At 55.8% G+C, this 27,153-nt stretch overlaps 1 protein-coding gene across 3 annotated transcripts in view; it reads left to right on the top strand.

Moving 5' to 3' along the window:
• Positions 1–16,493, top strand: part of RAB11FIP5 (RAB11 family interacting protein 5) — a 38,714-nt gene extending 22,221 nt beyond the window's left edge. Inside the window, exons 4-6 of one of the 3 annotated variants that reach the window (XM_033059987.2) lie at positions 7,392–9,152; positions 15,330–15,507; positions 16,273–16,493. In XM_033059987.2, coding sequence (XP_032915878.1) covers positions 7,392–9,152; positions 15,330–15,507; positions 16,273–16,485 — 2,152 coding nt within the window. In that variant the 3' untranslated portion in view covers positions 16,486–16,493. Of the gene's footprint in view, positions 1–7,391; positions 9,759–15,329; positions 15,508–16,272 lie in introns of all 3 variants that reach the window. The other 2 variants (XM_033059986.2, XM_033059985.2) reach the window with 2 other exon arrangements.
• Positions 16,494–27,153: the final 10,660 nt, after the last annotated feature.

Here is a 27,153-nt window from a genome sequence, read left to right as displayed (position 1 = left end):
GAGGAAGCCAGGGAAGCACCGTGGGGATGGGGTGGGGTGGGATGGGATGGGATGGGATGGGGCAGGGCTGCCCTTGGCATCTCTCTCTGGGGCCTTTTCCTTGGGAAATGAGTGAGAAACCAGCAGGTTTTCCCCTCTGGGCAGCCCTGGGAAGGAGGCAGGGAGGGCTGTGCCTGCCCAGGTCCTCAGTGGATGCTGATCTCGAGGCAGGGGTGTCTGATCCTGCTGGAATTCAGCTCCCTGTCCATCCAGCCCAGGATAATCACCAGGAGTGCCCCTAAACCCTGCTGGTTGCTGACAGCTCCCTGCCTTCCTGGGCTCATTCCCAGCACTGCTGCTTTCCCAGAGGCTTTCCACTCCATGGGTTTTTTTAAATCCACTTCAGTGCTTGCAGTTTAATCTCAGGCTCAGCCAGAGCTGAGCTTTGCTTGCAGCTGCTTTGCCAAGGACTTTGCCTTGTGAGGAGAGACCTGGATGAGCTGTGTGGCTGCAGCTCCTCTGGCTGGGATTTTCTCTCCCCAAAATTGGAATGGATTCCATGCAGCACGAGCTGGAGGGAAGGAATTCCCAGAACCCCCTTTTGGGGTGCTCAGGAACATCTGAGTGGGCTTAAAGTGCAGTTTGAGAATGAGAAATAATGAGTTTAAACTGGAGCAGGGGGGACTGAGAGTAGGAACTGGGAGAAGTGGCTCCTGCTGGATGGGAAGGGATTTCTCCCTCCCAGTGTCCTGGATTTGGCACTGGGATAGCTGAGAACCTTTGGGGAACATTGCAAGAATCATTTGGTGACTGAGTGTGATTTGCTGCAGAAAGGCCCTGTCCACCCTCCCAGGGACAGGGTTTGTCTGTGCCCTGCTTCTCCTGGCCATTCATTAGGACATCATTACTCACTGTAATTACACAGAACTGACTTCTCTGATTTTATTTTGCTTCCTCACACTGAGCAGCCTCGTGGACCAAGCTGGTGATTCAGGACAAAGCTGTGGAAGGGCTTTTAGGGCTTGGTGGCTTCAAAGTGCCAGAGGGCAGGGTCAGATGGGATCTGGGGAAGGAATTCCTGCCTGGGAGGGTGGGGAGGGGCTGGGCTGGAATTCCCAGATTTGCTGGGGCTGCCCCTGGATCCCTGCAGTGTCCAAGGCCAGGCTGGACATTGGCAGGGGTGGGACTGGATGGGCTTTGAGGTCCCTTCCACCCAACCCATTCCAGGTTCTCTGGGGGTTCTCTGATCCCCACCTGTGGTGTTCAGTACCAGTCACTTCTAGACCTGGATTAACCCTTGCTCTGGAGAGAAGCAGCCTCTGAATGGAGCAGTTTTAAGTCTTGACTTATTTGCAGAAAGGACTTTTCCCCCTCCTACTCTCCTGATTCTGGAAACTTCAGCTTTGTGGCTCCTGCCAGCAGCACCTTCTCACCTGTTTGCCCACCTTGGATAGGCCAGGTTTAACCCAGAGCAGAAGGTGGTGAGAAAGCATCAAAATCAGTCCCTTTGCAGGCCCTGAAACCTCAGGCTGTAATTAGTTAAAAGGTCTGTAATTAGAAGGGTGGTTTGAGTTTGCCTGCAGCAAAGCCCAGCCTGGCACAGCTCAGCTTCACCCACTTGCTGTGCCAAACACACCCAGCCCAAAATAAGGAGCTGCTGCCTTTGGGCTGGGTTTAACTGGGGCTTTATGAAAAGGGTTTTGTTGTGTGCTGGGTGGGTTTTGCTGAGCCCTCAGTGTGGGAGCTGGCTCTGCAAACCTGTCCTTGCTCTCACTGGGGACAGAACTGGGCATTTCTGCCTCCAGCCCTTACTTACACCCCATTTCCCCTGATTCTTCTCAGGGCAGCAGGTCCCAAAGGCTCTGCTCCTTATCCCTGGCTTTGCTAATCCCTGGGAGCTGCAGGCTTTGGTGGTGGAGGGGATGGGAGCAGTAGGAAGATGGTGTTTGCTCTGTGCAGGCTGAATGGAAGCCTGGCTGGGGGTTGTTGTTTTGAAGGTCAGTGGTTAAGGGCTGTGTGTAAGGAAGAAGCTCAGCAGGTTTATTTGAGGCAAGGCCTGGGGCTGAAACAATCCTTTAAATGTTTCCAGGGTTTCCTCCAATGTTATCAGAGCTCTGCAGCTCCTGCTTCCTGTGGAGAATCCTGATGATAAAATGGGGCTGCATCTCAGGCCTGGCAGCAGGAGAAAAAGGAAATTGTGTTCTGTCCTATAAAAACATCACTTCCACCTTCAGCTTCGAGCCCCTTCCCAGAGTCCACAGCCTTGGATCCAGCAGTGAGGCCAAATATTGACTCAGTTCCTCCCTGTTCCTCCTGTGCTCCCAAAAAAGTGACACTGGGAATGGGAGGGAGGGTTGGAATGGCTGGAACAGAGTCCCTGGCCAGGCTGGCAGAGGTGGGATGGAGCAGGGATGTTGTGTGCCCCTCCAAAGGCAGCAGGACTGGTGGAGCAGAGCCTGGCAGGCTGCAGAGGCTGAGGAGGAGGGAGATGAAGGCCATGGTGTGAGAGCAGGGTGTGTGGATGGATCCAGGACAGGCTGCAGCTCACACTCTGGCACTGGGAGGGTACCCAGGACACAATCCACCTTGGAGCAGCCCCAGGGATGCAGTGGGATCAGTGTCAGGAGCTGGACAGTGGCTCTGTGCTGCTGAGCCTGCACTCCCAGCATGGGCAGTGCACCCAGAGCTGGCCCAGCTCAGCCCTGCTGTGCTTTGGGACCATCCAGGGGCAGCACAGCCCCACTCCTGCTCCTAAAAATGGGAACTGGGGGTTGATGTTTGCATCTCCCTGGCTTCCTACTGCCCAGGTTTGTCCTGTTTTTTAAAATTCCTGTGGTTTTGAGGGCAATGTCAATAAAGGAAGATTTATCCATGTGAATGGGGATGATGGACAGGTGAGGCCCAAGGGAAGAGCAAAGTGGTTATTGCACAGATAATTATTATAGATAATTTATAGGTGATTTATTATAGAGAAAACCAGTCCTTCCACCTCTGGAATTCCTATTTAAAATACATTCCCTGACTCCTTCCCTCTGGTGCTCCCACCCTGTACAAAAATGTCCTGGGCTGCTGTTCCCAAGCCCTTCTTGCACAATTCCTGCTGTGCCAGCCCTGCTCACACCGGTGGGAGGAAATTCCTGACCCTGCTGCAGGATGCTCCAGCCCCTCAGTCCTGCTGCTTTTGCAGCCCACTTTCCCAGAAGCAGGTTGGGAGTGGCACATCCCTGGACCCAGCCCTCCTAGGAGGGATTTTCCACTTGAGCTTCAGCACAGCACCTCAGGGCTGGGTTCATCCCTGCCCTTGCCAAGCTGCTGCTTGTGCAGCGCATGTGCTGTTTGCTCCCCCAGGCTGGCACTGCAGAGCTCTGCCCTGAAACCCAGGGGAAAATCTCCCTGCATTGAACAAGCTGTTTCCAGTAGACTTGTTCCATTAGGGGGTTGCTCAGCAATATTTTATTTCCTTTTTTTATATATATATATTTTTTTTTTTTTATTGCTGCGAGGCTCAAAGGCGTCTGTGAAGCTCTGCCAAACAAATAAATGAGGGCAGGAAGGTACCCGAGATTTATTTTGGCTGGCAGAGCAGTGTGCTGGGAATGGGAGGGGAAGGAGGAGAGGGAGGAGGAGGAGGAGGAGGAGGGTGAGTCAGCGTTTCAGTGCTGCAAAGAGCTGCTCCCAGCAGGCTGCTGCGAGTGTAGGCTTCCCTCTAGAGGAATCTGCAGCACTTCAGCATCCCTGCTCAGGGAAAGGGGCATTTCTGGGGGCAGAGCAAGCTCCAGGCTGCTGCCAAGGATGTACATCAGGGCTTGAGCAATTGAAATCCCAGTGCAAAGTCACAGCTTCTCTAACGGCCTCAGGCTGTGCCAGGGGAGGGGCAGGTTGGATATTGGGAAAATTCCCTCCTGTAAGGTTTGTCCAGCCCTTGCAGGTTGGATATTGGGAAAATTCCCCCCTGTAAGGTTTGTCCAGCCCTTGCAGGTTGGATATTGGGAAAATTCCCTCCTGTAAGGTTTGTCCAGCCCTGGCACAGCTGCCCAGGGCAGGGTGGAGTCCCCATCCCTGGAGGGGGATGTGACACTTGGGGACGTGGGTTGGTGGTGGCCTTGGCAGTGCTGGGAGTGGGTGATGGTCTCAGAGGGCTTTTCCAGCCTCTCAGAGGAGTTCCATGATGCCTCTGCCTGGAATTCGTGGCCAAGAGTCCCTGAACAAACCCCAGTGGGTCCCAGCAGGAATGGGGGTGAGAAGCAGACAGGAAATTTCCACAGGGGAGCTGAAGGAGGAGAACAAGAACCAAGCAAAGATGGATTCAAGTTCTGCCTGTAGCTGTTGAACCAAAATCAGCAGGTCCATCAGGATTTCAGAAGGGAAGGAGGGACAGGACTCAGGGAATGGCTCCCACTGCCACAGGGCAGGGCTGGATGGGATTTTGGGCAGGAATTGTTCCCTGGCAGGGTGTGAGCCCTGGCACAGGGTGCCCAGAGCAGCTGTGGCTGCCCCTGGATCCCTGGCAGTGCCCAAGGCCAGGCTGGACACTGGGGCTGGGACACTCTGGGACAGTGGGAGGTGTCCCTGCCATGGCAGGGGTGGCACTGGATGATCCTTAAGGCCCCTTCCAACCCAAACCACCCCATGATGAGCTGGGGAATGAAGACAGGATCATGTCAGGGATTTGAGTTGGCCTTGGAGCTGTCCCTGCCCCTGTGCAGGTGGGATTGGTGCAATTGGGGCTGTGGCCTCAGTCACCCCTGAGCTGGGAACTGCACCCCTCAGCTTGTGGCAGCTGGGAGGGTCATTAGCAGCCAGTGCTCATTAGGAGCCTGCAGCTGATGAGTGCCCTGCAGCCTTTCAGAGCTCCCAGCAGGGCTGGGTCAGCCCTGGATGCTCTTACTCAGCACAGAGGATGTTCAGGATGGATCTTGGGCTGGAGCAGAACGTGGGGCCGGTGGCAGCAGGACAGGCAGAGGTGGGGCAGGGCCCTGTGCCCCTTGCAGCCACCCCAAGGTCGTGGTGATTGGACCCTGTCACCGTCCCCTGTCACCTTCTCCTGTCACCTTCCCTTTCCAGCTGGGCAGGAGCTTTTGCCACGGTTTGCCCTGTTAAAATCTATCTGTGGGCTTTGTGAACTCATGCAGCTGAGTGGTCACAGTGAGCAGCTGTTCTTCTCTTCTGGGGAGCTTCAGTTTGAGAGGGATTAGGGAAAATTGGGGATTAGGAAAATGTGCTGATCTCCAGACTGGGAATGCCAGGAGAGGTTTCCCTCCACACACAGAGTGGCTGCTAGTCTGGAGTGGTTTGTGCCTCAGGGTCCATCAGCTTCTCCCAAAACTCCTGGAGACTTTGTGTGCTCACCCAGAGCTCAGAAGTGCTGTGAGGAGCTGGGTGCAGCTGTGGGGTGAGTCCAGGCTGTTCCTCCCTGGCCAGGCACAGGAGCACACAGAACAGGGGGACCAGGCTGGGCATGGCAGCACTGCTGCTTTGTGGCAGCAGGAGAGGGCACCCACGAGCTGTGTGTGCCCCAAAGGCAGCTGCAGCTTTCAGAGAGGGAGGGCTCGAGGCTTTTCTTTGTCCCAGGTCCCTTCAGTGGTGTCTGGGTGCTGTCCCATGGGTGCTGGAGCATGGGGAGCACTCCAGGAGTGTTCTCAGCCCCCAAACTGGGATGGGGCACTTTGGTGGCATGGATGGCTTCAAAGGGCTCCTTCCCCAGGGGATCCACCCCAGAGGGGGATGTGGGGAGGGGCTGTGGAGCTGCCAGCAGTGGGGGCAGGGGGTCCCCATGCTGGGGACATCCCTCCTGGGCCGAGGTGCTGCCAGCCCAGCGCCCTCCCTGCTTTGGGACCGACCATCACCAGCGTCAGCTTTTGCCTCAAGATGGCATTTTGTGCTTCAAAATGTGTCTGAGGCGTTTGCTGGATGCACAATAACATGGAAATAGTTGTCCAAGCAACTGTGTGATCTTGCAGTGCCACCTCAATCCCTGCTGGCAGCTGGGCAGGGAAATGCCAGGGTGTAGCCCCAGGGCTGGACATACCCTGGGCACCTTGGCAAAGCAATTAATTTATTCCTTCCTCTTCAACTTGGTGTGCCAGAGCTGCCATGCCCATGTTTCTCCCCAGCCAAGAGGGGAACTCTCTGAAGCTCAGCAATCCTCTGGTGCAGGAGGCACCAATCCCATGGGATCTGTTATGGGGCAGGGCCAGGTGCCCCTGTCCTGGGGATGGGATTGCTCCTCCCAGGGGAGGGATGGGCCCAGGAGGGAGTGTGGGGACCAGATGTGGGGTGTCCACACCACACACCCCTTTGTGAAGTGAAAACCTCTGAGCCTGGTGAGCCTGCTCGGGGTGGTGACTGCACATTGCTGGAGTTGTTCCCAAAGGAAAAGCAATGACATCCCAAAGAAAGATCAGTGAAATTTCAAAGAAATGTCAATGAAATCCCAAAGAAAGACCAATGAAATCCCAAGGAAAGGTCCCTCAGTCCTGCCTGATCAGGCAGCAGGGCTCTATGAGACTCACTTGGGGTGAGATTCTGAGTTCCAGATGTGCTGAATCCCTTCCAGCTTGGGATCCCCCTGGGGTTTCAGGGATCTTGGGCACAGGTGGTGTGACAAGGGACATGTGAGAGGTGGGACAGAGTCCAGAGTGGGGACAGGGCCCTGTCCTGTCCTGTCCTGCTCCTTCCTGCTGGGCTCTTGTTCCTCGCCCTCCCTCAGCCCTGCCCTGAGCTCCTTGGTGCTCCCACCCTGGTCATGCTGGCAAACCAGTGAGGAGGCACTGGGGTGAACTGGGCAAGTTCTTCTGTGTGCCTGGACTGGTCCAACCCTGATCCAAGAGCTCTGGTGGCTCCACCTGCCCTGGGTGCCACCAGCACCGGGCCAAACCCACCGAGCACATCCTCGGGCTGCAGGAGGTGGGGAAACCTCTGTGGCTCCTGGGCTTGCAGAGGCAGCGAGGGGAGTGTGGAGGAGTGTCCTGGGAGCAGGGCTGCCCTGGCTGTGTGTCGTGCATGCCCTCTCCACGCCTTGACTCCATAATCATTGCTCTGCCTAACAAGAGCCGGGCACGGATTTGGTCATTGCTGCTTGTGGTGTGTGTGGTGTGTGCTTCCAGCTCTGTCACAGCATTAACCAGGAGGACTGTTCTGTCTTCCCTCCACAGCCTGGAAGTGTCTCCTCAGGTAGAAACCAGCTCAGATGCTCCTTCTCATTCTGCTCCCCGCTCCCCCGCCCCGTGCCCTGCCGCCCTCCCCGCTGGCATGCCGAGCTCTAACCTCCCTCCCGCTCCTGGAGACAGACAGGCCGGATGCTTGTCCCCCACCAACCCATTCCTCAACTCCCTGCAGAGCAATCCCTTCTTTGAGGAGCTCCTCGCTGACCAGGTACTAAATTCTCCTTCACCTACTCACTTTCTCTCTAGTTTCCCGCCTGGGCCGCGTGCTGCACCAGAGGTCGCTGGGAGCTTTTATTCCTCTGAGGATTGCAGTCCCTCTGCCTCCCCAAGGCAGGCAGACCCCGAGAGGGAGCCTCCAGCCCCAAGCATTGGTGTGCCCGTGCCAGAAACCGGTCCCCCAGCACCGGGAGAGCTCCCTCCTGCCGACACCGACACCGACACCGAGCCCGCCGTCCCCCCGCTGCCCTCGGAGTGGGACGACACCTTCGATGCCTTTGCCACCAGCAGGCTCAAACCAGACAGGAAGAAGGAGAATTTCTTTGCCTCGGTGGCAGCAGAGGGCATGGCTTTCATCGACGACCCCGACAGAGCCAGCCCGAGCAAGAGCCCGGCCCAGCCGCCCTGCCAGCAGGGCTCCCAAGCGTTTGAAAAGGCCGAGTCGCCCGTGGGCGCTGAAATCCCCGCAGCTCTCCGCTCCTGGACAAATTTCTCCGCTTTAGACGTGGGGGCCAACCTGGTGAGCACCACCCAGGAGGCCACGGTGATCGAGGACGTGCTGAGCCCCGTGTCCGCCGGGTCCATGGCCAGGAGGAGGAAAAGCAGCACGCCCATGGTGTGGGCAGCCGCCTTTACCTCGGGCAACCCCGGGGACAACGAGGCATCGACAGCGCTGAGCGCGGAGAACAGCGCTCGGGAGGAAGGGGACAGCGGTGAGGAGGAACCCTGCAGCGCAGGCACGAACGGCTGGATGACCATAGCCACCGAAACCGCTGCCGAGCCCTCGCAGAGCGCCCCGAGCGCGGCCCAGGAGCGCGCGGCTCCCCAGGGCGCCTTCGGCCCGCGCCCGCCCTTCCTGGCCGAGGGCGCCTCGGAGGCCCAGAGCTCGGCCCGTGCCACCAGCTGCGTGCTGCCCAGGAGCTCCTTCCCCCCCGAGGCCGAGGCTGGCGGCGCGGTGCCGCCCGTGCCCCCGCGGGTGCTGGGGGACGCGGTGACGCCGAGGTTCCCCGAGGCGGGCGCGGAGCCCGGGGGCGAGGGCGCCTTCGACATCCGCAGCTCGGTGTTCCGGCTGCAGGCCAGCATGCGGCTGGAGGCCAGCGACGGCCTGCTGAAGCTCAGCTCTGACATCCGTGAGAGGCGCGTGGTGATGGCACCGTGGGCAGGCCACCAGGGCCACCAGGAGCCGGCGGTGCCACCCCCCAAACCGCCCCGGTGGTTCGCAGCCGCGGGCGCTGCGGGGGACAGCGAGGAGGGGGAGCCTGGGGACACCCAGCGAGGCAAACAGGAGCCGTGGCCAGACTCAGAGGGCCCGGGAGCAGAGATGGAATTGCCAAGGAGCCGTGGCAGCAGCGAGCCCTCCGTGGCAGCGCCTCCCACAGCGGGAGCGGGCGCCGCTGAAGCCGGGAGCGAGTTCCAGGGTGCCAGAGCTGCCACTGCGGACTCAGCAGCTGGCCTGGGGACAGGGGACACCTCTGTGGGGGAGCACCCATCAGAGATCAACGAGGCAGATGTGGCCGAGCAGTTTGAGACTTGCACATCCAAGTTGTCCCTGGATGGACTGGAGCAGTCCGGTGCTGAGGAGAGCTGGAGCCAGCCCCGTTTGTCCCCTCAGATCCAGGAGGCCACACACAGTGCCAAGTGGGAAATGGCCTCCAAGCAGGAGCTGTTCCCCGAGGAGCTCAGTGTTTCAGAACTAAAGCCACCTTCCAAGCTAGACCTGGGCCAGCTGGGCAGCTGGACGGTCCTGGAAGAGCAGGAGGCAGCTGGGCATCCACAGCCACGGCCCCAAAGGTCAGAACGTGGGCAGAGTCCATCCCAGCTGGAGCTGGCGTGTGAGGATGGTGAGGGGCGAGCAGAGCAGCCCGAGCCCTGTGCCCCTCCCGAGGAGGCAGAGGAGCCCGAGGGGCACTGGGCACAGAGCAGGATAGACTTCAAGAAAGCCGATTTCTGGAAGCCAGATAGGGCAGAGGAGAGGCACACAGCCCTGAGAAACCCCTTCACCCTGGCCCTGAGCCCCATTTCCCCCAGCAACCCCTTCATGGAGAAGCCCCCAAACCCCGTCCCTGTCCAAGCTGTGCTGCCCAAAAAGCTTGAGCAGGGCGACTTCAGCTTCCACTGCAGCCTGCAGGAGGAAGCCCCCGGGCACGGCTTGCCGCCCACTAACGCTTCCCCCCTGCATGCCAGCCAGCCCTTGGCCTTCTCCACCCCTTTCCTCGTGGCTGCCACTAACCCCGAGCCGTGTGGCCCCCCCCGGGCCCCCGCGGGGGTCCCTGCCAGCCGCGCCGCCGCCCGGCCCTGCCCGTGCCCGCAGCCCCGGGACGCACAAGCTTCAGCGCTCCTGGTTCTGCCCAGGGAGACACGGCCGGCTGAGGAGCCCCTCGGCCTGCAGACATCCAGGTGAGCACTGCGGGGAAGGAGAAGGGTGTGTGTGTGTGGGACAGGTGAGCCCTGGTGCCAGCTGCGCCCAGCTGGGCTGGCTCCACATGGTGCTGCAGCTCCTCTTCCCTGCTCCCAGAGAGCCCAGGCTCCCAGCAGCTCGGGCTGGGCTCTCTGCGATGCTGGAGGAATGGCTGGAGCTGTCCTGGTGTGTTCCAAAGGGTTCGATGCACCCACGACCTGGAAGTGCAGAGCTGCACCCACGTTTCACTCAGTGCTGATTTTGGCTCCATCATCTTCCCCGTGCTTGCAGAATAAATGATGCCTTCCCCGTGGCTGTCAGGAGAGCTTGTGGCTGTTCCTGCTCTCCTCAGCTCCCTCATGGCATGTGCACAGCTGCTGCCCCTGCCCTTGCCATCCATTCAGCTTTGGCTGCTTTCCTTCCAAGTGCCCTTGGGGTGCTGAAAACCTCCTTCTGTCCATACCCCAAAAAAAGAGAGTTTTTCCCCCAAGGCAAAACGCCCTTCTGCCCTCCCTCCTGCCGAGATGCCCGTTGGTGATGAAGCAAGTGGGATTTAGCCTTGGGAATGGGAAGGGTGGAAAGATGGGCTGTTCCTCCTCCCAGCTCAATCCTGGGTCTGTACAAATGCCATGAAGCAAAACTGGTGAGTTCAGGGCATGGAGTCTCGCTCTGTGTCCTTCAGTTCATCTCATTTTCCTGGAACTCCTTCCCCTGGTCTGCCTGGGCTCTGCCAGCCCAGGGACCAAGCTCTCCAGTGATTTACCAAGCTCCAGCAGGGATTTATTGATCCCTCACTGACCACGAGGCAGATGGAGCTTCCTGGGGGCACTGGAGTGGTGAAATCCCACCTGCCCCAAGAGCAAGATTGGTTGTGGCCCTGGGGAGACGAGGGGAGGGGAGGGTGGGGCCAGCAGAACTCACTGAGCTCCAGTCCTTCCACGAGGGGATCCCTCCTTGGGTTGAGCACGAGGTGCAAAGTGATCTCAGGAGCAAAGAGCAGCATCTGGCTGGCTCTGACAAGTGAATTTTTTTCTTCTTATTTGGGCCAGATCCTCCAATCATTTTTAATTGGATTATTCATCCTCCAGCAGATAGTTTATTCAAAATTTGCAGAGATGCTGCAGAAAATCAGGAATTTTGTTATGTTTCATGGAAAGAGAAGTGTCCTGCAATCCCAAAGGGACAGCTGGGGCAGTGAGGGAGGTGCAGGGATCTCTGTGTTGGTGGTACCTGCTCGTGGTCATCCCCAGCCCTGCCTGTGCATCCTTCCAGGCCTGGAAGGAGGATGGAATGGGCTGGGATCCAGGAGCTGGATATCCTGGATATCAGTGCTGGCTTCTGTCGTGACACGTGGCCTGGAGGTCCTGGAACTTCCCTGCTCAGGTTCCTCCAGCACATTTTGGGTATTTGCTGTGACTGAAGATCCTCTGAAGAGCTCCTGCTGCCTCTGGGGAAGGCTCTGAACTGCTTTATAGGGCTGGAGAGATGTGAGAACTGTCCCAGGGTGAGGGAGGAAAGCTGGAAGGGATCTTTCCCCAATCCCCATGGTGATGCTTCTCTTCCCAGGATCATCTCCTTGGAATGGCCAGAGGCACAGAGATGAGGGACAGACGGCGGAAAAAAGGTGGAAGGAAAAAGGAAAAACTTCAGACTTGGGATGGGCACTAAGGGCTGGCTGGGACAAAAGTGTGTGCAGGTGAAGGGGAGCAGTACCTGGTGATGGGGAGAGTTTGGGGTCAGGGGGTTCAGGGCTCAGGAGAGCAGGGAACTGGGAGTGGGTTTGGGCCCTTCCCAAGTGCCCAGAGGCTCTTTGGTCATTTGTGTGGCTGCTGGGGCAAGGGGGATCAGCTGCAGCTCCCAGGTGTGTGTGCAGAGCCCTTTGCTGCTCTTGGGGCTGGGGCAGGATGGGGCCTCAACTGCTGGGGAGGTGTCACATCCCCGGGACAGGAGGGACCCCAAGGACAGCCTGGGACTGTGCCTTGGGAGGCAGCTGTGCAGCTCCTGCTGCTCTCCCCTGGAATGCAGCAGCTGTGCAGCTCCTGCTCCTCCCCTGGAATGCAGCAGCTGTGCAGCTCCTGCCCTTCACTGGAATGCAGCAGCTGTGCAGCTCCTGCTGCTCCCCTGGAATGCAGCAGCTGTGCAGCTCCTGCTCCTCCCCTGGAATGCAGCAGCTGTGCAGCTCCTGCCCTTCACTGGAATGCAGCAGCTCTGCAGCTCCTGCTGCTCCCCTGGAATGCAGCAGCTGTGCAGCTCCTGCTCCTCCCCTGGAATGCAGCAGCTGTGCAGCTCCTGCCCTTCACTGGAATGCAGCAGCTCTGCAGCTCCTGCTGCTCCCCTGGAATGCAGCAGCTGTGCAGCAGGAGGCATCATCGTGGTGTGAGAGGATTTCCACATCCCTGGTGTGTCCTGATCCCGTCACCATGGACAAGGCACGAGGACACAGCACAGCTGGGACACAGCTGGAGGGGTTGTCACCTGTGGGAGGCTCTGCAGAGCTCCCACGTGGAGTTTGGATGTTTCCATCCTGATGAATCAATGTTTGGATGTTTCCATCCCAAGCCCAGCCATTCCTGTTCCTCCCTGGAGAGCTGGCCTTGGCTGCTGGGTGCTGCTCCAGGCACAGCAGCTGGGCCATGGCAGAGGGAGCCCCTTGGATTTGTCCTCTGCTGTCTGGTTCTCTGTGAGGAACATTGCCATGAGCAGTTAAAGGCTTCCTTTGGGGCTTGCTGAGGAAATTGCACCTGATTTTAACCTCTGCTCTACAGTGACCTTGGGAGCACCAGTGAAAGCTGGGACAGGGCAAGGCTGGCTCAGAGAGGGGCCAGGGCTGGCCCAGTGTCACCCTGAGATGTCACCTTGGCCTTAAATCAGATCCACTCAGATCCATTTGGGATGCAGCTCTGGTTTAGGATCCTGTGAGCAGCTGATTCCACACTCGAGTTGATGTTCGTGGACCAGGAGAGGAAACTGGTCCAGCTTCTTCTGGCAGGTCCACCAGGACTTCAGAGCTGGCTGTGAGCTGTGAAGCTCCCCTGGAAGGATGTGGTGTCACCATCCCAGGACAAACCCAGCACGAATGTCTCCATTGGATCCTCAATGACAAACAGTGGAGGCAGAGCCCTGCACGCACCACCCTATAGGAGGCAGCAGGATGATGATTTATTTTCAAGGATGATGATTTATTTTCAGAAGTTCCTTTTCCAGCCCTGAAGCAGTGACTGTCCCCACTGGCTATGGGGCCAGCAGCTGCCTGTGACCACACCTGGCTGGAACATCCCCTTGCTTTCCAAAACATTCCAGCATTCCCACTTCAGGAAGGCTTCTCAGGCCAGCTTGGTCCCAGGGAGGTTCCCAGCCACGCTCTGGCTGTAGCCTCTGTGCTGGCTCTGGGATGCACAAGGTGACAGTGACACTTGGGGCTCAGGCCTGGCTGTGATGGGCAGCCCTGGTGGCTCCCCCAGCCCTCTCCTCACCCCTGTCCTGCAGTGGCTGTAGCTCCTGGTCAGGGTTTAGTCCCAGTCCCCTGGCACTGTCAGTGCCTCCACCTGCTGTGGGATCCTCTCCATCCTTTCCAGCTGCCCAGGAATCCTGGGCTCTGTCCATGTGCTTGGACAGCTCTGCCAAGGGATCAGAGAATCACAGAGTGTCCTGAGCTGGGGGAGACCCTCAGGATGATCCATCCATCCAGCCCCAGGCCTTGCCCAGACCCCCCAACAATCCCCCCTGGGCATCCCTGGCAGCGCTGTCCAAACACCTCTGGAGCTCTGGGGGAAGAACCTTTCCCTAAAATCCAACCTAACCCTGCCCTGGCACAGCTCCAGCAGCCCCTGGGCACCAGAGGGAAGAGCCCAGAGCTGCCCCTGTGCTGCCCCTCGGGAGGAGCCGATCCTTTGGCTGTTTGGAGCAGGTTGGTGGCTGCCAGTGCTGTCCCCTCCCAGCACAGGGACAGCAGGAGGCACCATCGTGGTGTGAGAGGATTTCCACATCCCTGGTATGTCCTGATCCCATCACCATGGACGGGGCACGAGGACACAGCACAGCTGGGACACAGCTGGAGGGGCTGTCACCTGTGGGAGGCTCTGCAGAGCTCCCACGTGGAGTTTGGATGTTTCCATCCTGATGGATCAGTGTTTGGATGTTTCCGTCCCAGTGGATGGATGTTGGATGTCTCCATCCCAAGGATGGATGTTTGGATGTTTCTATCCCAAGGATGGATCAATGTTTGGATGTTTCTGTCCCAATGGATGGATGTTGGATGTTTCCATCCCAATGATGGATCAGTGTTTGGATGTTTCCATCCTGGTGAATCAATGTTTGGATGTTTCCATCCCAGTGGATCAATGTTTGGATGTTTCCATCCCAATGGATCAATATTTGGATGTTTCCATCCCAATGGATGGATGTTGGCTGATTCCATCCCAAGGATGGATGTTGGATGTTTCCATCCCAATGGATCAATATTTTGGATGTTTGGATGTTTCCATCCCAATGATCAATGCTTGGATGTTTCCATCCCAATGGATGGATGTTGGAGGTTTGGATATTTCCATCCCAGTGGATGGAGGTTTGGATGTTTCCATCCCAATGGATCAATGTTGGATGTTTCCATCCCAGTGGATCAATATTTGGAGGTTTGGATGTTTCCATCCCAATGGATCAATGTTTGGATGTTTCCATCCCAGTGGATGGATGTTTGGATGTTTCCATCCCAGGGGATCAATATTTGGATGTTTGGATGTTTCCATCCCAATGGATGAATGTTTGGATGTTTCCATCCCAGTGGATGGAAGTTTGGATGTTTCCATCCTGATGATGGATCAGTGTTTGGATGTTTCCATCCCAGTGGATGGATGTTTGGATGTTTCCATCCCAAGGATGGTTGTTGGATGTTGGATGTTTCCATCCCAGTGGATCAATATTTGGATGTTTCCATCCTGAGGATGGATGTTGGATGTTTCCATCCTGATGGTCACAGCTGTGCCTGCTCCTTGCAGGAGGGAGCATCAGGTCACTTCTCTTTCCATCTTGCTGAGAAGGAACTGGACTTTGTTCAAGCCCAGGAGGAGCCTTTTGGGTGAAAATTGAGGCAAACCCAAATGAAAATGTAATTCCCCCTTAACTGGCTCCTCACCCTCCTTTTGGCCTCGTGGAGGGGGACAAACTCTGTGGTGGCTTTCAGGCAGGTGACATCCACCTCTTGGGCTGGAGCATCAGTGGTGAGCCCAGACTCCTCTGGGGGTTCCTGGGCAGCCAAGAGCTGCTCTGGGCAGTGGGTGCAGCATCCTCTGCTCACCTGGAGCTGTGTTTGAGCCCCAGAGCTGTGCCCCACAGTGCTCCCAGTCAGGATGGGCAGTGCAGGTGTGGGCACCAGTATCTCAGCCATACACCTGTGCTGGGGCTCTTTATCTCCTGTGGGGAGGGGAGCAGCTCCAGGGCTCTGCCCTGCCCTGCTGGGAGAGCTTTGGGCAGCACAGCCTGGGGGTTCAGGCTCCTGGCTGCTGCCATCCCTGTCCCTGGCAGGAGGAGGGAGCAGCTGGGGGTGCTCACTGTGTCACCCTTGTTCCCTGCAGCCCCCACCCCGTGAAACCCCTGAGTGCTGTGCAGGAGGGCTCCAGTGAGAGGAAGCAGCAGCCCAGGAGCAGCCTGAGCTCAGCCTTCAGCAATGGCCTGGAGAGGCTGAAGACAGCGACCACGAGCAGCGTCCAGCCCGTGGCCCCGGCCTCCCACCCGGACAAAAGCGAGCCCAAGGTAAGGGCAGGAGGCTGGCCCGAGGGGAGGCTGTGCCACAGCTGCTCCAGGTGTGCTGCTGAGGGGGGAGGCAGGGCAGGGTCCTGCCATGGTGTGTGCATCCCTCCTGCCATGAGCACAAGGGCTCTGCAGCTCCTGCCCCCGTGGTTCTCCCATCAGCTGCTTGGCTTTGGGGCTGCTCTGTGCCATGAATCCCTGCTTGTAGGAACGTGGAGTGGCTTGGGTTGGGTTGGAAGGGACCTCACAGCCCACCCAGTGCCACCCTGCCATGGACAGGGGCACTGCCACTGTCCCAGGGGGCTCCAAGCCCCAGTGTCCAGCCTGGTCTCCATGCAAGGTGGAAGGTGTAGCAGCTGCTGCTGCTCTGAGGGGTTCCCAGTCCTGGCAGGGGGAAGGTCCTTCCTGGAGCTTTGCTGAGCTGGGTGTATCCAAACACTGCTGTGTGGGGGCCAGCACAGCACCTGTGACACCTCTGAGGACACACAGGGTGTTCTGAGGGTGGCTCCTCCATCCCTGTGTCCGCTCCCACTCCATGTCCCTCCCCAGTGTCACATGGAAAACACTCTGAGGGCAGGACAAGCCCAGCCCTGCAGCTCTCAGTGCCCTGGGGGTGCTGCAGGGAGTTCAGAGGTGTTTTATGAGCACACCAGGTCTCTGTGGGTCCCACATGGAAAGCAGGAGTGCTCTGGCTGTTGCTGCATCCTGCAGACATCACCAGGAGCAGAGCTTTTAATTCCAGTGCCTGTTTTCCCTCTTGGCTCCCAGCAGGAGCCTGCCCAGCCTGACCAGGCAGCCAAGTATTACCACCTGACCCACGACGAGCTGATCCAGCTGCTGCTGCAGAAGGAGGGCGAGCTGAGCAAGAAGGAGGAGCACATCCAGGAGCTGGAGAACTACATCGACCAGCTGCTGGTGCGCATCATGGAGCAGTCCCCCACGCTGCTGCAGATCCCTCTGGGGCAGGGCCAGGCCCCCTGAGCCTGCCAGGGCAGAGCTGTGCCCCATAACCTCGCTGCCAGCCCCCCCTGCACCCCCTGCTCTCACCCGGGGCTCCAGAGGCTCCTGTTGCCACAGTTAGCAGGAAGGGCTCCTAACTCTGCTCCTTCCCAGCCCCAGCTTAGCCCAGCTCCAGGGAGCTGTAGGGTGAAGGGCTGCCAGCACCCTATGGGGAGGAGCAGAGCCCTCCCCACCAGGCAGGTGCCACCCTAGGCTCCCGTGCTGTCACCAAGTGCCACCCCCCGGGCACGCCTCCTGCCAGAGCTTTAATGACCCATGGACATCTGAGAGCTGGAAACCATCTCCCTGTGAGTGACTTCACCCTGCTGCTGCCCCTCTGCCCACACTCCTCCTCCTCTCTGCCCTGTGTTGGACTGGTGGGTGGTGTTGGGGCACTCAGACCCAAAGCAGAGCCCGTGGGTGCCTCTCCCCTGGTGCCCCAGTTACCCCAGTGAAGGGTGAGGAGGCAGCTCCAGCTGGTGCCACTCCCTGAGCACAGGAGATGCTGCACAAAGGGACAGCCCCAGAGTCTGGGAGGGGTCAGAGCCTGGCTGGCCCTGTCACAGCACTGGAGCCAGGGGGACACTGCCATGGCTACACTGGGAATGTGGGAAAGGGAACGTGGGATCGTGGCCCAGGAGATCCCTGCACCCCGCACCCAGCACAGGAGTGCAGAATCCATACAGAATTTCACTCAGTGTTCCCAGGAGTGGCTGCTCACAGCTGCCCTGCCCTGCCTCTGCCTTGTCTGGCCCAGCAGAGCAGGAAAACACCCCCAGAGCCAGGCCTGGGGGGGCTGACCCCTCTGCAGGGCACCCCAAACACTCCTGCCCCCAATTCCCAAATCCTGCGAGGCAGGGAGTGCCCAGCCTGGTCCCCCTGGGCACATCACACCCTGGGATCAGCTCTCCAGGGCTGGGACAGCTCTGGCCACTGCTGACCCCAGAGTGACACCCAAAGGGCTCTGACTTACCTGGAACCATTGATTTGGAGGTGCTGGGGAAGGGATAGGAAGGATGTTGTTCCCTCCCTCATCCTGCCAGGATTTTGGCTGTTGGGCAGGACTTTTGCCTGTTCAGGAAGGGGGGCAGTTGGAGTGGGATTTCAACATGAAAGGCATCTTCTCCCTCTCTGTCTCCCAAAGTTACTGGGTTCTTTCAAAACCTCCCTGTTCTTCCCTTGACTCGTTTCAATGCAGACCATGACTTTGAAGAATGGTGCCTTTTGCCACAGGCCAGTAGCAGCTTCCTACCCAAAAATGCTCTGAAATCCATCTCAGTCCCACACAGCCTGCCTGGGGCAGGTTCCTCCTCTGTTTTCCTTCTCATGCACGAAAAGGGAGTTAATTGTTACCCACAGGCAGCAGAGCCTCCCCTCCTGTGCCCTGCCAGGAGTTCTGCACAGCAGCTCAGGAGGAGTGCAGAGAGATCAGGAGGGAAGGGCAGGCTGAGTGTTCCACGTTAAAATACAGCTGGGGACAGATGTGGTTGGGTGAGGAGAAAAGGAGCTCTGGAGGAGAACACCAGCCTTGAACCTCCCACTCCTTCCTTCCTTCCTTCCCTCCTGGGAAATACCTGAGGGCTTGCACTGCTCCAGCTGCTCCTCCCTGCTCCTGTTCCTGCTCCCTCTCGTTCCTGGGGTGGGCTGGCAGTGCAAGGGAAGGAGTTTGTGCATTTCAGAAAGTGCCAGGAACCTCTCTGCAGGATCAGATCCATGTCCTGGCAGCTCTGTGGGTGCCCCCTGTGAGCTGTGGGCACTGGAATAGGGAGAGGAATTCCTCAGGAGGGCATTGATTACAGGAGGAGGTGCAGAGCCAACACCTCCCCCAGGAGCCAGGGCCCCTCTCTGGCCCCCACCCCACACAAACACGCAGTTCTTGGCCCTGTGCCCTGCAGGGTGGGTGCTGGTGCTCCCCACACAAGTGCCAATGTTTGTATGGATCCCACAGCACCTCCTGCCCACCTCTCCCTCCTCTCCCGTCGTGTCTCACCGCCTCCCTCAGCCCCCTCTGCCTTAGTCAGCTCTGCCTTGTTTTGCTCCAAAAGCCTCAATGTTTTGCACTTGAATATCAAAAGTTACTCTCAGAGCTCAGCAGGTTGTACAGGTGTGCAGCCCTGCCAGCAATAGGTGCTTCCACATCTCCTGGTTTTAGCAATAGGTGCTTCCACATCTCCTGGTTTAGCAATACCTGTTCTATTCCCTCATCTCCTGTTTCCAGCAATACCTGTTCTATTCCCTCATCTCCTGTTCCCAGCAATACCTGTTCTATTCCCTCATCTCCTGTTTCCAGCAATACCTGTTCTATTCCCTCATCTCCTGTTTCCAGCAATACCTGTTCTATCCCCTCATCTCCTGTTTCCAGCAATACCTGTTCTATTCCCTCATCTCCTGTTTCCAGCAATACCTGTTCTATTCCCTCATCTCCTGTTTCCAGCAATACCTGTTCCCCCTGTCCTGCCTTTCCAGCAATAGGTGCTTCCACATTTCTTGCCTTGCCAGCAATAGCTGTTCTGTCCCCTCGTCTCCTGCCTCTCCAGCAGTAGGTGCCTCGACATCTCCTTCCTTTCCAGCAATTCCTGTTCTGTTCCCTCATTTCCCACCTTTGCAGCACTTGGTGTTTCCATATCTCCCATTTCCAGCAATACCTGATCCTTCCATCTCCTACCTTTCAGCAATTCCTGTTCCTTCATCTCCAGCCTTTCCAAGAATGCCTGTTCCCTCATCCCCTCCTTTCCAGCAATTCCCATTGCCTCATCTGCCTTTTCAGCAATTCCTGTTCTATTCTCTCATCTCCTGCCTTTCCAGCAATTCCCATTGCTTCATCTCCTGCCTTTCCAGCAATTCCTGTTCCTTCATCTCCAGCCTTTCCAACAATTGCTGTTCTATTCTCTCATCTCCTGCATTTCCAGCAATTCCTGTTCTATTCCCTCATCTCCTGCCTGTCCAAGAATTCTTGTTCTCTCATCTCCAGCCTTTCCAGCAATTCCTGTTCCTTCATCTCCTGCCTTTCCAGCAATTCCTGTTCCCTCATCCCCTCCTTTCCAGCAATTCCTGTTCCCTCATCTCCAGCCTTTCCAGCAATACCTGATCCTTCCATCTCCTGCCTTTCCAGCAATTCCTGTTCCTTCCATCTCCAGCCTTTCCAAGAATGCCTGTTCCCTCATCCCCTCCTTTCCAGCAATTCCCATTGCCTCATCTGCCTTTTCAGCAATTCCTGTTCTATTCTCTCATCTCCAGCCTTTCCAGCAATTCCTGTTCTATTCCCTTATCTCCTGCCTTTCCAAGAATTCTCGTTCCCCCATCTCCTGCCTTTTCAGCAATTCCTGTTCCCTCATCTCCTGCCTTTCCAGCAATTCCTGTTCCTTCCATCTCCTGCCTTTCCAGCAATTCCCATTGCCTCATCTCCAGCCTTTCCAGCAATTCCTGTTCCCTCATCTCCAGCCTTTCCAGCAATTCCTGTTCCTTCATCTCCTGCCTTTCCAAGAATTCCTGTTCCCCCATCTCCAGCCTTTCCAACAATTGCTGTTCTATTCCCTCATCTCCTCTCTTTCCAAGAATTCTTGTTCCCCCATCTTCTGCCTCTCTAACAATTCCTGTTCCCTCATCTCCAGCCTTTCCAGCAATTCCTGTTCCCCCATCTCCAGCCTTTCCAGCATTCCCTGCTCCTTCCCCCTCCTGTCTGCAGCATTCCCTGCCCCTCCCCTCCAGGAGCCGAGGTGTTCCCAGGTCCCTTGGTGCTGGAGCTGAGCAGGGCTGCCCTGGTGGAGCAGCGATGGATGTTCTGTGTCTGTCCCCAGCAGCCCAGAGGCCCCTCCCTGTGTTTGGGAAAGGTGTCACAGATGTTCCTGTTCCTGTTCTGTCTCCCCACCCGGCTGTGCTGAACATTTGGGATTTCCCCTCCCCACAGTTTTTGTTGTGTGCAGCACAGCAGCCCTGCAGTGGAGGCTGCAGTGGTGGTGTCAAACCTCCACGTGCCCAAGGGAATGGTTTTGAGGACCTGAATGCTTCCTCAGAGAGGGAGGGGGTGAGGAAGAGAATTGAGAAATGTTCTCCTGTTGCCCATCTGGGATTTATCTCCGTGTTTAGTGACTGAATCTCCTGTTTAGTGGTTTCTCTGGGGGGCAGGAGCAGCGCTCCTGCTCCGTGTCCTGGCTGTGCTCTGAGCTCTGTCCCTCTCTGCTGAGCCCAGCACACCCCAGAGGTTTCCTGGGCCAGCAGCAGCTTCTCCCTGTTCTGTTCTCAGCACAGCCATTACAATTCCCTGTGGTTTTGCCTTTCTCTGGAGTTTGTTTTTCCACACTCAGGGCTGCAGCAGGGCGCTCTGCCTTTGCTGCCTGCCCACAGTTGGTTTTTTGCTTCTCAAGAACTTTGGCCAATGATTTCTTTTCCCCTTGCCTGGTCCTCCTGGCCACGTGTGGGCCAGAAGAACCACCAGGGTTTATCCTCAAACTGGAACAAACCTGAAGGGATGTGCATTCTCCAGCGTGTTTGGGGTTAAAAACCTGGAAGAACATCCCCAGGTGGGAGAAGTGTCAGGGTTTCTGGAGTTGGTTTCCCCGTTCTTCACGTCCGCAGGAAGTGGGTTCTGTGCGTCTCATGTTTTAAGAGTTGCAACTAATGTTTATAAAGAGCTTGTTATTTACGTTTTAAGCACTTTAAAAAAAAAAATAAAAGTTGTTCAAGCTGTTCCTAGACACTTCTGATTCATTGACAACAGCGTCTGTGCTGACGGCGCCTGGACACTGAGTGACATTTCTGTTTGTTTGCTGCAGGAGGAGGAGGAGGAGGACGAGGAGGAGGGTGTCCAACTCCTCCAGCAGCTTTTCCACCTGCCCTGACAGTCCCTGAGGAGTGGGAAGGCTGCAGGAACCTCGAGTTCCTCCCCAAATGCTGCTCCTGGCTTTGGGCTGGGGGTTCAGGATCCTTTTGGGTTTCGTGGCTGGGACTGGGGTGAGCTGGAGCTGGGGGTCAGGGTGGATATGGGGGAAATTCCTGCCTGGAAATTCCTACCTGGAAATTCCTGCCTGGAAATTCCTGCCTGGAGATTCCTGCCTGGAAAAATTCCTGCCTGGAAATTCCTGCCTGGAAATTCCTGCCTGGAAAAATTCCTGCCTGGAAATTCCTGTCTGGAAATTCCTGCCTGGAAATTCCTACCTGGAAATTCCTGCCTGGAGATTCCTGCCTGGAAATTCCTACCTGGAAATTCCTGTCTGGAAAAATTCCTGTCTGGAAAAATTCCTGCCTGGAAATTCCTGCCTGGAAAAATTCCTGCCTGGAAATTCCTGCCTGGAGATTCCTGCCTGGAAAAATTCCTGCCTGGAAAAATTCCTGCCTGGAAATTCCTGCCTGGAGATTCCTGCCTGGTCCAGCTGCCCAGGGCAGGGCTGGAGTCCCCATTCCTGAGGGATTTCAAAGCCCGGTGCATGTGGCACTTGGGGACAAGGGGCAGTGCTGGCAGTGCTGGATGGGCTCAGGGGGATTTTCCAGCCTGAACAATTCTGGGATTTTACAGGAAAAGGAAAAGGACCTGGCTCCATTGGTGCTCCCAGGAACTCTGCTGTTCCTCCCTGCCCTGTGCACTGATCCCTCCCCAGCCCTGCTCCTGCTCCCCCTCCCTCCCACCTTTCACAGCTCAGCTCTTTTCCTTCCCAGCTCTCTTTTCTCTCTCCATTCAAGCCTTTTCCTCCAAGAAAATTAACTCCCCTTAAGCCCCTGTAAATGACTCTGCTGCTCCCACAGAGGAGCTTCCTTTGCTCTAATCCTGGTTTATTTTTGCTGGGTGGAGGATCACATTAACCCTGTGTGATTCAGGAGGGAAATGAGGGGTGGGCTGTGGGCTCAGGGTGCTGAGCTGTGACCTGGGAAAGGGGATCCACCCCAGGAAAGGCAGCCTGGATCAGCTGGGGCAGTCCCTGGGACAGCTGGGGTCTGGAATTTGGGAAAGCAGAGATTTAAAGCTTTTATTTCTGCTGCAGCCTCGTGCCTGACTCCATTGAGTCTGGAATTTAGGGAAACAGAGAATTAAAACCTTTATTCCTGCTGTAGTCCTGTGCCTGACTCCATCAGGTCTGGAATTTGGGAAAGCAGAGATTTAAAGCCTTTATTCTGCTGAATCCCTGTGCCAGGCTCCATTGAGTCTGGAATTTGGGAAAACTGACATTAAATCTTTTATTTCTGCAGCAGCCTTGTGCCTGACTCCATTGAGTCTGGAATTTTGGGAAGGCAGGGATTTAAAGCCTCAATCCTCGTGCCTGACTCCACGTGATCTGGAATTTGGGGGAACAGAGATTTAAAACCTTTATTCCTGCTGAATCCCTGTGCTTCACTCCACAGGGTCTGGAATTTCAGGGCACAGAGATTTAAAGCCTCAATCCCTGTGCCTGACTCCATTGAGTCTGGAATTTGGGAAAACAGGGATTTAAAGCCTCAATCCTTGTGCCTGACTCCATCAGGTCTGGAATTTGGGAAAGCAGAGATTTAAAGCCTTTATTCTGCTGAATCCCTGTGCCTGACTCCATAAGGTCTGGAATTTGGGGCACAGAGATTTAAAGCCTCAATCCCCATGCTTGGCTCCACAGGGTCTGGAATTTGGGGTACAGAGATTTAAACCCTCAATCCCTGTTCCTGGCTCTGTGGGGTCTGGAATTTGGGAAAAAAGAGATTTAAAGCCTCAATCCCCATGCCTGACTCCATTGAGTTTGGAATTTGGGGTACAGGGATTTAAACCCTCAATCCCCCTGTCTGACTCCATTGAGTTTGGAATTTGGGGTACAGAGATTTAAACCCTCAATTCCCATGCCTGGCTCTGTGGGGTCTGGAATTTGGGGTACAGAAATTTAAACCCTCAATCCCCGTGCCTGACTCCATTGAGTTTGGAATTTGGGGTACAGAGATTTAAACCCTCAATCCCCGTGCCTGACTCCCCAGGGTCTGGAATTTGGGGTACAGAAATTTAAACTCTCAATCCCTGTGCCTGACTCCGTGGGGCACACTCAGCACAGAACAATTCCCATCCCTGCAGGAGGAGCTGCCTGGGATCGCTGTTCCAAGCTGGAGTTTTGCTGCCCAAAGCAAGTTTGCTCCAAATCTGGTTTCCCAGATGGAGGCTGACAGGGAATGTTCCTGTGAGTGTCCCGGAGCCAGCCCAGCCCCACGGGCAGCTGTCCCCAAAACTCCCTCACCAGGGCCCCCAAAGCTGCTCAGCTGGGCAGGGAGAGAAAATAGAAATACAACAAAATCCCTTTTTGGATAAGGGCAGGGAGAGAAAACACAACAAAATCTCATTGTTGGGGTAAGGACAGGGACAGATTCAGTCACCCAGTACTGGCACGGGCAAAGAGATTGAGTTTATTAAAAATAGATCATTAACATAGTCTATTATTAATAATTAATCTTTAATAATCAGTTCTAGAATACAATAATATATTATACTATATACTCATTAACATAGTCTATTTAAATAATTAATCTTTAATAAATCAGTTATATAATGCAATAATATACTAGATACTATCTTATATATATTACATTATAAATTATATATTTATAAAAATATGTATTATGTAATAGATATAATATATAAATAGATAAATATAAAATAATATAACTATAATACAATTATTATAATTAATATATTATTTTATATTGCTATGTATATATGCTGTATATATCAATCTGTAAATATAATATAATAATAATTTTAAAATCACTTTATTACCAATCAAATCAGAGTAGGACAATGAGAAATGAACCAAAATCTTAACTCACTTTCCCCCCACCCCTCCTTTATTCCCAGGCTCAATTTCCCTGTCACAGCCTCCAGGATCCTCCCCAAACCAGTTTCTGGATGAGCTCACACCATGGCTGGGGAATTGTTTCACCACCCCCCAACCCTCCCCCCTAAAAAAAAATGGAAAAAAGATAATTTTTGAGAGGAGAAGCAACCCCCCCTCCTTCCCCAAACCAGGGAAAACACAAGTTGTCAGTCAGGAGGGATCTGGTGGGGCTCGATATCAGCCAAAGAATTGATATTCTTTCTGGTATTTAACCAAAAAAGTGATAGTCTTATGTCACTCCAAATGTGGTTTGAGATAAACAGATTCTCTCCCCTCTGTTGTTACCCAAACATTTCGTGTGTCAACACTGGGGACTCAGCGATGTCTGGCTCGGGCTTCGGGAAGTGGAGGGAGGGGATCCCTGAGGGGTTTGGGGCAGCACCGCATCCCACATTCACGGGTTGGGGTGGGACCTTGGGAGGGGAGAGAATTCACAAAGGGTTCGGCAGAGCTGCTGGGTGGGGAGGATGGGACAGGAAAACCTGATCAATATCATTGCCTGGAAAAGATTCTGAGAATATGGAAATATAAAAGAGAATGAAATGAAAGCCATCTCTGAGATACCAAACCTTGGTTACTAAATAACTAGAAACAATAGAGTGGCAGCTGAAAGTCATCCCCTCTGGAGTGAGCAATCCCCTCTGCCTGCAGACAGCCCCAGGCTCAGAGCAGACCCTGCTGGCCTGGCAGGAGGGGTGCACAGAGAAGTTTTTGGGGTTTAAAGTGTAACCCAGTGTGGCAGTGCAGTGATTCTTACAGGCTGTGTGTGAATGCTGTAGGATTTGTACCCTGTGTTGGATTGGTCAGTGGAAATGAGAATGTCCAGAGTTTGGGGCAGGGCTGAGTTTGGGTTTGGGATCAGGGCTGAGTTTGGGGTCAGGGCTCAGTTTGGGGTCAGGGCTGAGTTTGGGGTTAGGACTGAGTTTGGGATCAGGGCTGTGTTTGGGGGCAGGGCTGAGTTTGGGTTTGGGATCAGGGCTGAGTTTGGGGTCAGGGCTGAGTTTGAGTTTGGGGCAGGGCTGAGTTTGGGTTTGGGATCAGGGCTGAGTTTGGGGTCAGGGCTGAGTTTGAGTTTGGGGCAGGGCTCAGTTTGGGGTCAGGGCTGAGTTTGGGGGCAGGGCTGAGTTTGGGTTTGGGATCAGGGCTCAGTTTGGGGTCAGGGCTGAGTTTGAGTTTGGGGTCAGGGCTGAGTTTGGGGCAGGGCTGTTTTGGGATCAGGGCTGAGTTTGAGTTTGGGGTCAGGGCTGAGTTTGAGTTTGGGGTCAGGGCTGAGTTTTGGGTCAGGGCTGAGTTTGGGGTCAGGGCTGAGTTTGAGTTTGGGGTCAGGGCTGAGTTTGAGTTTGGGGTCAGAGCTGAGTTTGGGGTCAGGGCTGAGTTTGAGTTTGGGGTCAGAGCTGAGTTTGGGGTCAGGGCTGAGTTTGGGATCAGAGCTGAGTTTGGGATCAGGGCTGTGTTTGGGGTCAGGGCTGATTCTGAGTTTGGGGCAGGGCTGAGTTTGGGGCAGGGCTGAGTTTGGGGCAGGGCTGAGTTTGAGTTTGGGGTCAGGGCTGAGTTTGAGTTTGGGGCAGGGCTGAGTTTGGGATCAGGGCTGAGTTTGGGGCAGGGCTGAGTTTGGGGTGTCCCTGCAGGGCTCTGGGGTCAGGGCTGAGTTTGGGGTGTCCCTGCAGGGCTCTGGGGTCAGGACAGCTTGGGGACACCTCGAGGTACAGCCAGCAGCCCCTGAAATTCCAGCAATGTCCACCCCTGTCCCTGTCCCCAGCATGGTGCTCGATTTTAGCAATAGCTCTGAGGAATATCAAACAGAAGTGATAAAATACCGTGTCCCTGCTCTTTTCTATTCACTCCTCACCCTTCAGACACAGCCAGAGCCCCTTTCCCACCCGGGGCTGCAGGAATTTGGGATTCACCGATCTGGATCGGTGCTGAATTATCCCAAAGTCAGAAATCGCTTTTGCAGGAGGGAAGAGAACAGGGAATTACCGGCTCTGCAGCCACAATGGCACCTTCACAGTTTTCCCTGGGTACAAAACCAGCGGATCTTTTTTCCAGGTGTATTTTAAATTCCTCCTGAGATGGAAATCCTGCTCCCGACCTGCTCTGTCCCCGCTGCCTTTGCTTCTCCTCCAGCAGCCCTTCCCCTCTGTTTGCTGTCCCTGCTCTTCCTCGGGGAATTGATCCTAATCCTCCGAACGATTTCGCCGGCATTTGGAGGTCCAGACACTTCTTATCCCACTAATCTGGGCAGGAGAATTCCGAGGAGGGCTCGGGGTGCCCCCGGTGCCCCCAGCCCCGCGCGACCTTGGCTTTATCTGCACGGATCGTTATCAGCCCCAGCTCAGTTCTGTGCTTGTGAGCTCCAAAGGGCAGCGCTGATCCCAGCAGGAATCGGCAATTCCACCGGGAAACAGAGCCAGGGAATGCTGGGGTGGGGAAAGAGCTCTGAGCCCATCCAGTGCAGCCATCCCAGCAGTGTCACCCTGTCCCCAAGTGCCACCCTGTCCCTAAGTGCCACCCTGTCCCCAAGTGCCACATGCACAGGGATTTAAAACCCCCAGGGATGGGGATTCCAAACCTCCCTGGGCACCTCCAACCCCTGCCCCCCCTTTCCATGGAGAAATTCCCCAATTCCCACCCTGAGCTGTTCCCTGTGTTCTGTCCCTGTTCCCAGATCCCAAATCCTCCCCGGTGTCCCCTCCTGGCAGGGACTTGTGCAGAGCCACAAGGGCCCCCTGAGCCTCCTTTTCTCCAGGCTGAGCCCTCCCAGCTCCCTCAGGGATTCTCCAGCCCCTTCCCAGCCCTTCCATGTCCTTCTTGT

This window comes from Catharus ustulatus, chromosome 5 (genome assembly GCF_009819885.2).
Source record: "Catharus ustulatus isolate bCatUst1 chromosome 5, bCatUst1.pri.v2, whole genome shotgun sequence".
NCBI classification, from domain to species: domain Eukaryota; kingdom Metazoa; phylum Chordata; class Aves; order Passeriformes; family Turdidae; genus Catharus; species Catharus ustulatus.
The sequence above is the reverse complement of the archived record's forward strand: the minus strand, read 5'-3'. Positions and strand labels throughout refer to the sequence as shown.